This window comes from Poecilia reticulata, chromosome 9, assembly GCF_904066995.2.
Source record: "Poecilia reticulata chromosome 9, P_reticulata-male-v2, whole genome shotgun sequence".
Taxonomy (NCBI): Eukaryota; Metazoa; Chordata; class Actinopteri; order Cyprinodontiformes; family Poeciliidae; genus Poecilia; species Poecilia reticulata.
In genome coordinates this window covers 13,815,198-13,827,599 of record NC_088838.1, presented here as the reverse complement: position 1 = coordinate 13,827,599, position 12,402 = coordinate 13,815,198, and the positions used below count along the sequence as shown (strand labels likewise).

The window sequence follows — 12,402 nt, the reverse complement described above, 5'->3', positions numbered from 1 at the left end:
AAGACACCTTAGAGAAAGCAACAGTTTTGATGCCATGCTGGCACTCTGGAAGCTGTTTGAGATGGACGCCCAAAGGAAATAAGTGATTTTTAAAATGTGTTAGTGTCACTCTGTGCCGTTGCACTTACTGCTGTAAGAGAATGCATGTGAAAGGGCTAAACGAATGACCTGCATGTTGCTGTATCTAGGTGCCTTACTGTACTGCTACTGTAAATACAAACATGTTTAGTGCCATCTATGGGCGAAAACATGTATGTTCCTTCTTAACGTATTTAATTTTGGATATACTGTAAAGATAATCTATTTTATATGAGGAGTTTAAGTGTTCTCATGAAAGTTAAACTGCACAAAATAAAGCAAAGATCTGCAACGGAGAACCTTTTAATATGATAATAATAATAATAATACATTTTATTTCAAAGGCGCCTTTCTGGCACTCAAGGACACCGTACAATAGTAAAAAAAAACTGTGACAGAAACAAATAAAATGTAACAAGTAAAAGTAGATAAAAATAAATAAAACAAAACATGATGATGATGATGAAATTATTTTTAGCAGTGATGAAAATATATTCAACAGATTCCACCCCCTGTGTGTCTTGAACATGACAGAAAGTTATTTATGCGTTATGTTAATAGACAGCAGGCAAAGAGATACAAGGTACTAAAATAAGTAAGATGCCAGAAGGATGATGAAAGACACAATGAGACAGACATCACAAAGCAAAGATGCAAGAGAGGGAAAAAAAGAGCTTAAAATAGTTTACAAAGAGAACAAAAGCAGATATTTCAATTCTAAGCTTCATTTTTTGTGTCTCTAGAATTGCAGGGTAGAAAGGCACTGATTGAACCTTTGAACAAAAAACAAAAAAAGCACAATAAATTCAGATGATGTTATTCTGAAACTACAAAAACTTGACCGAGGTGAAGCAAAGGAGGGTTTTAGGTGGGAGGATGAAACTAGATTTTCCAGGCTTATTTCTCAGTCTAAAGTTGGTTTACACAAAATTCAAAGCTTAACTTTGTGCTGGGTTTAGACCAGCACAAATTTCAGGAAGAAGCCAAATGCATAGAGACTAAAGTTGTTCAACATTGTTAAGTTAGTTATTAATATCTGAATAAAAAGGAACATACGCTACATTGATGGGTCTAGCATTATTTGAGCTAATTTCTATTCTAGGTTTCATTACTCTGGCTGTCAGCATACTAAAGTATATTAAATTTTCAAATACATCAGAAACCAAAAATGTACACTGGGTGAAAATGTAAATTTTTTCTCAGTCTGGCAATGTATCTGTCATATTGGAGTTGATCTTACGAACCCACATGCAAGAACACGACCAGAAGAGACGAAAATAAAACAATAATTATTTATTGAAGTCAGGGGAAGGGTGGAGAATACTGGGATGAAGGACCAGGTCTTCTACTGCCGATGAGAGACACAACGTTAGGCACTGCGTGGAAGATGGTGTCCGGAATTCAACAGAGAGAGGGCTTACTTGAGGAAGATGGGTTATCGGCTGGTCAGTGTTAGTTTAGAGCTCGTTGGAGAGCGGACAGTGATGGCGGCGTAGGTTTCTGGTTCCTGTACTTTCTTTTCTCCGGTGAGGTTCGGACGTGGGTCTCCTGACCCGGAACGCTCCGAAGGGGATTCCACCGGAGAAGGATCCACGAAGAGGGAAAGATGAACACACGAGGGGTGGCGTCTAACCGGTAACACCGGTAGCGTCGGGGAGAGACACAGGAGGTAGGTGATCCACAGCGGGGAGACAGACTCACACAACCCGGGGAAACTGGTCTCTGGGAACGACGGGGAGACAACTGGATATCTGACGAGGAAGACAACAAAGAGTTAGCGAACAGCGAGGAATCACAGAGGGCCTATCTCTGGAGCGTTCAGTACCGAGGTGAGCAAACACTCAGGCGGTGAGAAGGAGTGACGCTGCTGCTTATATCCAGGGCTCATTCCCTGTAAACAAGCTGCCGGTGTGCGCACAGGTAGAACCCCGCCGCTTTCCAGGGGTGGCACATGGGTGACATCTCGTGGATGTCCGAGGGATAGCGGCTCAGAGACCAGTGGTAAAAAAAAAAAAAAAAAAAACAACAACAACTAAAGGAAATAAACCAGGACACAAAAGGGGAAAAAACACAGACCCTGACAGTACCCCCCCCTCAACGGACGCCACCTGGCGGCCGAGCAGAGGATGAGGGTTGAGAGTCCCAATAATCCCTAATGAGGGTGTTATCCACAATAAACGACCCAGGGACCCAGGACCGTTCCTCGGGGCCGTAGCCCTCCCAGTCGACGAGGTACTGGTAGCCCCGACCCCGTCGACGGGAGGCAATGAGTCGGCGGACGGCAAAGATGGGTTGGCCATCTCTGTCCAGGGAGGGTGGAGGGGGTTCGGCCGGAGGGCAGAGTTCACTGGAGTGTACAGGTTTTATCTGGGACACGTGGAAGGTAGGGTGGATGCGTAAGGACGGAGGGAGTCGTAGACGCACTGCTGCGGGGCCAGCGAGTGCCAGTATCTCGAACGGCCCGATGAACCTAGGGGACAACTTCTTGGACATGGACTTTAGGGGAACGTCCCGTGTGGACAGCCATACCTTCTGTCCGACGGAGTAAATAGGCGCCGGGACTCTTCGTCGGTCGGCCAGCCTCTTGTTGGTAGCAGACGAGTTACTCAGGGCAGAGATGGTGTCACTCCAGATCCGGTGGCACCTACGGATATGGTGCTGCACCGACGTGACCGAAATGTTATCCTCGTCTGACGGGAGGAGCGGAGGTTGATAGCCCAGGACAACCTCAAAAGGGGAAAGACCTGTTGCAGCTGAAATGTGACTGTTGTGTGCGTACTCTACCCATGGTAGTTGTTGGGCCCAGTCATCGGGGTTGGTGGAAGTGAGGCATCGCAGTGTGGCCTCCAGCTCCTGGTTCATACGCTCCGTTTGCCCGTTGGTTTGGGGGTGGTACCCGGAGCTGAGAGCCACCTTGGCACCCAAGGCGGAGCAGAACTGGCGCCAGACCTGCGAGATGAACTGGGGTCCACGGTCGGAGAGGATCTCCTGGGGGATTCCATGTAACTTGAAGACATGTTTTATTAGTAACATCGCTGTCTGAGCAGCGGTGGGTAGTTTGCGCAAGGGAATGAGATGACAGGCCTTAGAAAAGCGGTCAATGGTGGTGAGGATGGTGGTCATACCTTTTGACACTGGGAGTCCGGTAACAAAGTCGACAGCGATGTGGGACCATGGTCGTTTGGGGATGGGTAGAGGCTGCAAGAGGCCCGCAGGGGGTCGGTTGGACGACTTGTTGCGTGCACAGACGGTGCAGGCGGAGACATACTCCTTAACATCCTTATGTACCGACCCCCACCAAAACCTGCGGTTCACCATCCCTATGGTACGGCTGACTCCAGGGTGAGCGGAGAACTTTGAGGCATGAATCCAATGCAGGAAACGGGCACGGACTGCTGAGGGAACGTAAATTTTACCTGGGGGACAAGATTCAGGGGGGGGTTCGGCTACTTGGGCTTGGCGGATGATGTCTTCCATCTCCCAGGTCAATCCTCCGACAGTGCAGCTTGGTGGAAGGATGGGGGCCAGATTCTCCTCTGAATCATCTGGGGAGTAGATCCTGGAGAGAGCGTCAGGCTTTACGTTCTTGGAACCTGGACGATAGGAGATGGACAGGTTAAAACGTGCGAAAAACAGTGACCAACGTGACTGGCGAGGGTTGGATCTTTTCGCTGACTGAAGGTACGACAAGTTCTTGTGATCCGTCCATACTAGGACGGGGTGTTCCGCCCCCTCCAGCCAGTGACGCCACTCCTCCAAGGCCAGTTTTATGGCCAGCAGTTCTCTGTCTCCTACGTTATAATTTCTCTCAGCCGGCGAGAGCCTGCGGGAAAAAAAGGCACATGGATGTAATTTCAGGTCAGGTTCAGTGATCTGGGACAATACAGCCCCGACCCCTGTATCCGAGGCATCAACCTCCACCACGAATTGTTTGCTTGGGTCGGGTTGTACGAGGACGGGGGCCTTGGAGAACCGGGACTTAAGTTCGGTGAAGGCTGCTTCGGCTTGTGGAGTCCAGGTGAATGCTTTCTTTATGGAGGTAAGAGCTGTGAGGGGAGATGCGGTCTGGCTATAGTTCCGGATGAACCGCCGATAGAAATTGGCGAAGCCTAGGAACCGTTGAAGTTGCTTGCGTGTCTCGGGCCGGGGCCAATCCAGAACTGCCTTGATCTTGTCATCAGCCGCTCTCACCTGTCCGCTCTCTAAGACATATCCCAGGAAAGTTACTGACTGACGATGGAACTCACATTTTTCGGCCTTCACATAGAGCTTGTTCTCCAACAGTCTTTGGAGAACGAGACGGACGTGCTTTTGGTGTTCGACGAGGGATTTGGAGTAGATGAGGATGTCGTCTAGATAGACGAAAACAAACACATTAATAAAATCTCGGAGGACATCATTCACGAGAGCCTGGAAGAAAGAGGGGGCGTTAGACAAACCGAAAGGCATGACCAGGTACTCATAGTGCCCCAGAGGGGTCTTGAAGGCAGTCTTCCATTCGTCTCCCTCCCTAATGCGGAGTAAATGGTATGCGTTTCTTAGGTCCAGTTTAGAAAAGATGGTTGCCCCCTGAACGGGCTCGAAGGCTGAGGAGAGTAGAGGTAGCGGATACTTATTCTTTATGGTGATCTGGTTAAGGCCTCTATAGTCAATGCAGGGCCTCAGCGAACCATCCTTCTTTCCAACGAAGAAAAACCCAGCACCCAAAGGGGAAGAAGAGGTTCGGATGATTCCTGCAGAGAGTGATTTATTTATGTATTCTTCCATGGACTGGCGTTCGGCCCTGGAGATGTTGTACAGCCTGCTACCAGGTAGAGGAGCCCCAGGCAAGAGGTCGATGGCGCAGTCATACGGCCTATGAGGTGGGAGAGAGAGGGCCTTGTCCTTACTGAATACACCGATGAGATCATGGTACTCACTCGGAACGGACTTGACGTCAGGCAATTCAGCCTCCGCCATGTTGGACGACCTGGACAGCAGAGGAGCTGCGGAACGGAGACATGCGGAATGACATCTGGGAGACCATGAATTGATCCTTCCCTCGACCCAATCTATTTGAGGGTTGTGAGAGAACAACCAGTTAAACCCTAAAACTATGGGTGAGCTGGCTGTGGGAAAAACAAAGAAGTTAATCTCTTCAGTGTGATTGCCAGAAATTAACAGACGCAGAGGTTTAGTCCAGTGGGTGATCTGCGGAAGTCCTTTGCCATCTAAGGCGGCGACACGGAGGGGAACAGGTAGGAGTTCAGTGGGCACGGAGAGCTGAGAAACTAGGTCGGAGCTGATGAGGTTCTGTTCGCAACCGGAGTCTATGAGAACTGACAGGGACAGAGAGTCGTCTTGGGTAAACAGGGTGACAGGCATGGTGAGACGGGGTCTGGTGGTGGAAGGTGCCGGCAGTGTCCCCGTTTCTACTGCCGGACCAACGGGTTTAAACGGGACGGACATTTTGCGATCACGTGATTCGGCTCCCCGCAGTAAATGCAAAGCCGAGATCGGAGCCTTCGTTGGCGTTCCTCGGGCGTGAGCCTCGCGTTTCCCAGCTGCATGGGTTCAGAATCCGGAGTCCGAGAAGAGGGGGAATATGGCTGAGCGGACGACTGGTTATTGGTCAGAGAGGTACGTGGTGAGGTGACTCGGTGGTTACGTTCCCTAGCCCGAGCCCGGATCCGGTTATCCAGTTTTATGGTAAGGTTGATAAATTCACTTAATGATTCGGGTTCGTCTAACGTGGCTAGTTCGTCCTTGAGGTGTTCATTCAAGCCGTGAAAAAACGCGCTTTTGAGAGCCACAGCGTTCCAGCCCGAGGCGGCCGCCTTAATTCTGAACTCAATAGCGAAATCAGAAACGCTTTTCTGGCCCTGTTTTAACCCATGCAAGTCTCTAGAGGATGATGTTCCTTCAGCTTCTTGGCAAAAAACCTGTTTTAGTTCATCTAGGAACTCAGGGTATGAACATCCATATTCTGAAGCCGTAACAAACCGGGATTCGGCCCACTCTAGGGCTCGACCCGTCAATAGGGATAACACATAGGAGATCTTACTGTTATCATGGGGAAAACTCTGTGGTGAGTGGTTGAAAACTATGGTGCATTGGAGTATGAAACCCTTTACTTTCATGATGTCGCCAGCAAACTTATCTGGAGTTGCCGGGCGGATTTCGAAAATCCCGGGACGGACCGGTGGATCCGGAGCCACTGACGGAGCAGACGGGGAAGCGGAAGAGTGGTTAGCGCCTTGTGGAGCAGAGTTCTGTAAGAAATTGGACAATTCAGTTAATCGAAGGTTTGTTTCCGCTTGGCGGGTACTCAGCTCCCTCAGAGCTGCGTCGTGGGATTGAATGAGGGCATGTTGATCTGAGATCGCTCTTCTGATCGCGTCTGCGGAGGTCGTGAACTGGCCTGAGTGTTCTGTCATATTGGAGTTGATCTTACGAACCCACATGCAAGAACACGACCAGAAGAGACGAAAATAAAACAATAATTATTTATTGAAGTCAGGGGAAGGGTGGAGAATACTGGGATGAAGGACCAGGTCTTCTACTGCCGATGAGAGACACAACGTTAGGCACTGCGTGGAAGATGGTGTCCGGAATTCAACAGAGAGAGGGCTTACTTGAGGAAGATGGGTTATCGGCTGGTCAGTGTTAGTTTAGAGCTCGTTGGAGAGCGGACAGTGATGGCGGCGTAGGTTTCTGGTTCCTGTACTTTCTTTTCTCCGGTGAGGTTCGGACGTGGGTCTCCTGACCCGGAACGCTCCGAAGGGGATTCCACCGGAGAAGGATCCACGAAGAGGGAAAGATGAACACACGAGGGGTGGCGTCTAACCGGTAACACCGGTAGCGTCGGGGAGAGACACAGGAGGTAGGTGATCCACAGCGGGGAGACAGACTCACACAACCCGGGGAAACTGGTCTCTGGGAACGACGGGGAGACAACTGGATATCTGACGAGGAAGACAACAAAGAGTTAGCGAACAGCGAGGAATCACAGAGGGCCTATCTCTGGAGCGTTCAGTACCGAGGTGAGCAAACACTCAGGCGGTGAGAAGGAGTGACGCTGCTGCTTATATCCAGGGCTCATTCCCTGTAAACAAGCTGCCGGTGTGCGCACAGGTAGAACCCCGCCGCTTTCCAGGGGTGGCACATGGGTGACATCTCGTGGATGTCCGAGGGATAGCGGCTCAGAGACCAGTGGTAAAAAAAAAAAAAAAAAAAAAACAACAACAACTAAAGGAAATAAACCAGGACACAAAAGGGGAAAAAACACAGACCCTGACAGTATCAGAAAGATACTTTTCCTCTTTTAAGAATTGTTCACCTTTTTCCAAGCTTCTCACAGTAGCTTGATGGGATTTTCCCCCTTTCCTTGTGAAAGTACTGATGTAACGGAGTCGGGTTTGTAGGCCGCCTTTCTCCCACACACCTTTTCAGCTCTGCCCACAAATTTTCCATAAGGCTGAGATCACGACTTTGTTACGGCCACTCTAAAACACTGACTTTGTCGTACCTCAAGAAATTTGCGACTAATTAGGCAGTCTGCATTAAGCTATTCTGCATTGCTAGGACTCGTGTACAACATGATATTGCCACACTGCAACCTCACACTTGGGATTGTGTTTTTAATCTTGGGAGATTTCTCACCCAAATGTAATAATGGTCATTAAGGCCAAACAATGGGTTTGGCTTGTATAGTTGTATAATATTTATTTTTTCTATATCTTTGCTTATTAACAGATAGCTGGGATATTAAATGTATTTTATTTGTAATACAATGGAACACTTAAAGCTATGCATTACAGTGGTTACTGTATTTAGCCAATGTTTTAACATTGCCCTCCCCCTAATCCACAGAGGCAATTTGGACCCCGCTTACATTTGAGGTTACAATATTTGTACAACAGTGAGTAGACCACAGGGGCCAATCATACTGTACACAAAACCACCATGAGCTGTCATGTCAACTGGCTCTGCAGGACCACATCACAGACGCACACACTCATTGTCAGGCATGTGCACTGATGCAAGCATAGACAATGTGCAAGACATTTTTTCCTGTGTGGAGATGACAGGAAAAAAAAAAAAAAGAAACACAGAGCCACACACTAGTCTAAGTCTGCATTTGGCAGCAGGTGGGAGGTAAGAGGTCAGAGGAGTATGGGGGAAAAAATATGTGCCAGGCAGAAATTTCCAACAATAACGGCACGGTCTTAGGTTAATTTCTGTCTGACAGTCTAATACATCTCTGGGAAAATCCCAACATCGTACAGAGTGAAGACCAACATTCCTTCTTATTCAACAGACAAACTCAGGCAAACCTTAACTATATCAGCAATATTCTATAATTATAAATGCATGCATGTTGTCAAATATTTTAGAACTAGTTCATGGAACAGTTTAGGAAGAAATCTCCTAATAACCCGTCTTATAAGCAATATCATAGAGCTAAAAAAAATCTCAAAATGTACAAACAACATTCCACTGCAATATCTATAGAACTCCAAGACCAGCAAAATCATTGCACTTAGTAGCAACTAGGTGATCACCAAAACCAAACAGCAATGAGAAAGACAAGATGCATGAAAGCAGTAAAAAGATAACAAAAATGAATTTTGTTAGAAAATTAATATCAACCCATTTTCTTTTCTTTCTTAACCCACTGTGCCCCGGCGTTAACTTCCTCATCTGTTGCCTCAATGTTTTGTACATAATGTTCTGTTTTTTCTTATCTACTTTTTGAAGTACACCAGTCCCTCCTGGAACAAAATGCTCCACAACATTGATACTACCATCCCTGTACTTCCCAGGCAGATCAGTTTCTCTAGCTTTCTCCCTTTAGCCACAAACTTCCACAAACTTCACGTTTAGTTTCAGCAGATCACAGGAGATGTTCCCAAACAAATTAATGTATTTGACTTGTGCAAATTTGCAAACTGACTTTTTATGTTGCTCTTGAAGTGACTGCTTCTTCATTTTAGCCACTCAAGAGCATTGGTCCTCTCTTACCAGCTTCTGCCAGAATCCTCACAAAGAGTTTTGCTTTCACCGTCATGTCTGAGACCTAGAATAAGCTTCCTTCTCTAATAATGTGATGGCTGGGAATTCCCTCTGTGTTTATACTCGAGTGTATACTGATTAACCAGGTGAACATGGCAGCTTCCGGGATCTGAAAATTGCACTCAAGAGTCAGACAGACTTATGGAGGTCTACAATTCTCCCCTCAATATCTTGATCAATATTTTTTTTTGTTTGTTTTTCAGTGATGTCACACAGGGAAGCACTGTGTTTAATGAGTTGCATTAAAATACATCCACAGGTTTGCAGAAGTCAAATGGAAACAAATTGTTGATATTTAAGCCATCAAATGCCTCCAAAACTATGACATAATCATCTGGGCTTTCCTGAAGGCACAGCATCGTTAGTGTATTTAAAGCTCTCAAGGAAGTAATAATGGAAAATGCTTTGGTAATCGTAAATGAGGTAAAACAGAAAATGTTTAGTTTGAATTAATGTCAAAGACAGAGAAAAAAACAATTATATGATGAGAAAAGAAATAAAATAAATTGATAAATTTTTCCTCTAGTATCACTTTTTCTCTATGGCTATAGTAGACATCACTCTTCTCAGTGTAAATTGACCAAAATTAGATGACGATGAAGTCAAATGTGTTAAGAACATGAACCTCATGTTAAGCTCTGCAGCATGTGTTGCCATCCACACTCCCCCCTCCTCACAGACTGTGCAGATTCAATCAAGGTTTTACAGCGACATTCATTTAACCACGGCATACAAATGCAAATGCACGACACATGAGTCGAGGCACTCTGGTTGTGTGGTTCAACATCACAGCAAAACTGCTCTGTGAGGTACTTTGATGGAGCCAGATCAAAGGAGAGTGAAGAAGAGGTATTCAGAACCCCCAACAATAGCCCCCTGAACAGAGCGCCTGTAACTGGCTTATAAAATCACAAGAGCGCACAAAGATGAGGTTTTAGGATACAAACGTCTGTAAGTGAGCTGTATAAAAGGACTGTGGATTCATAGAAGTGACAAAACATATTCAAATATCACAAGATGCTCTAGTTCCCATGATGCATGTCTACTCAGGTGATGTAAAAACAGTCGCCCGACTAAACCTTTGCAACTCAAAATAAGCAGACAAAGCTGTCATTATCCTATTAGCATTATTATGTGATGAGTAATTCATCATATCAGATCTCTGCTGGAATTGGGTGCAAAACGTCCACGTCTTTCCGTTCTCCTCTGGAGCATTTTCTTCCAAAACATTCCTGCAAATTCCTCTTTTTAAGCTACCATGTCTTCAATTACTCTAATCACAAACCAGCAGTTCACAGTCTGCACTTTTGTTAGTTTTGTAAATAAAACTTTTAAAATTGACCCTGTGATGTCCTTGCACCCCCCCCCACTCCCTTTGTGTCATTTTTTTCTTCCTTAACACACTTTCCTCACCCTTCTCTCTCATATTTGTCCCATTCTCTCTGAACCTCTCTAACATTGTGCTCCCGCTTTTCCCTGTCTCCATTTTTATCCGCCACTCTTTGCACATCCCCACTCCTCCAGCCCTTTAAGCTCCCCTCTGAGAGCGTTACGCTGGCAGCTTTGCCCCACTTTTTCTTATTTTCAACTGAAAAATACCCACTGTCCGTCCTTTAATGAAAGCCATGCATTCACCGATTAAAAGCACAATAAATAATTTTCTTCTGTAAGAAAATTCTTCAGTGTTCACACTAAAGAATGTTAACAGCTGTCTTCCTTAGGAGAGGAGCAGAAAAGCAGGAGAGCTGCCTGACATATTTTTTCACATCTCCCTGGGCATCTATTTTTTAGCTCATTTCCACTCTCTCCGGCTCTCTTGTGATTTTTATGTCTTTTTTTTTTTTTACCTTTAGCAGGCGCACAGATGGCAGGAAGGCTGCATGGCACAGTTTCCTGATGGTCCAGTTAAGTGGTCTTGGTGCGTCCAGCTGGTTCATGGTGTCCACTCTTCACGCTGTAGCCACTGGTGCCCGGCAGCTTTCCCCGGCACCAGGATTAGTTCTGCCCCACGAGGGGGGCAAAAATGGGAGACGGTCTCCAACTCCAACTGCCGAATAACGTGCAAGTCCCAGGGCATGACCCTCGACAGGCAACCATCAGCCGCCACTTCCACCACCTTGAAGCCTCGACTCCTCCAAGCCAGTAAACCTCTCACCCTTCTCCTCCTCCTCTTCCTGTCCTCCCCTGTTCTCCAGCTCCCACAGATCCAAGGAATCCAAGGCAAGTCAAACCTGGTGCACCAAGAGCAGCTAAATCCTCCTCTGCAAGAAGCTGGAATGTGCTCAACCCTGGCGCGAAAAGATCCCCAGAGCGTACAGCCTTTCTCCAAACGGCAAAGCAGAGCGCAGCAATGCCCAGCAGAGATGCAAGCCTGTGGTGTGACAGAGATGCAGGTAGAGAAGGAGGAAGTGAGGAAGAGAAGGAGATGTGGAGAGAGGAGATGTGAGCAGTGCGGTAAAGCACGGAGGGGAGAGGAAGAAGGATCGTAGCGCAGAGCGCATAAGCAGAGAGGAGACTTAAATTTGAGACTGCATGCACACTCCTGTCTCCAAGATGAAAACAGAGAGAATGGAAGAGAGAGAGAAGGAAGAAAAAAAGAGATGGAATAATGATATCAAGCAATACTGATGAACCAGCTGAAAATATGGAGAGAGGAGAGAACGACTGTTTCTGCACATGGAAAAAGGAGGAGTGATGGAGAGATACAGTGGTAGGAGGGCAGATGGAGAGAATGGGAAGAGAAGGAAGAGATGTGATGAGGCACCATGTGGAAATGGGTTGCAGCAGAGCCGAAGCTCTGTCTTAAAGAGTGCCTTCAGATGGAGGCTGAAGATGGAAGCAAATGAAACAAGTTGGTGCGGCAGCAACAGAGAGGAGTGCGACCTACTTAGAAATCCACACGTGAGACATCATAATTATGCAGAAAATTCTCCAAAGTGGTTTAGAAACCTCTGACGGGACTGATGCTGCGACTGTCACTGTGGATAAAATCTTCTTCGTTGCCCTCAAGCATCTCTCTTTCGCCTTCGCTCATTTGCTGAAATTTATTGCACCAACTGACTCGTGCTTTTGTTTCTGTGCACCAGTTGACACTTGTTTTTCAGTCTCTTTTGACAAAAGTGGGGTGAAAAATAGCAGACTTTTTTTTTCAGATGAAATAACCAAAAGAAAAAACAATTTCTCCAGCAAAATTTGTCTTTAAGAAATAGCTTAAGCTGATCTCATCTACTGTAAAAGACAAATAAAAAAATAAATTAAAAAAATGATGGT

The 12,402-nt window shown here is 46.5% G+C and overlaps 1 protein-coding gene across 16 annotated transcripts in view; it reads right to left on the bottom strand.

Moving 5' to 3' along the window:
* Window positions 1-12,402, bottom strand: part of trpm3 (transient receptor potential cation channel, subfamily M, member 3) — a 172,111-nt gene that overhangs the window by 113,138 nt on the left and 46,571 nt on the right. For 3 of the 16 annotated variants that reach the window (XM_008418970.3, XM_008418964.3, XM_008418967.3), the window contains exon 1: window positions 10,980-12,361. The exons of 10 other annotated variants lie outside the window; for them this stretch is intronic. In XM_008418970.3, coding sequence (XP_008417192.2) covers window positions 10,980-11,069 — 90 coding nt within the window. In that variant the 5' untranslated portion in view covers window positions 11,070-12,361. Of the gene's footprint in view, window positions 1-10,979; window positions 12,364-12,402 lie in introns of those variants that run through there. 3 more of the 16 variants (XM_008418963.3, XM_008418965.3, XM_008418972.3) reach the window with 2 other exon arrangements.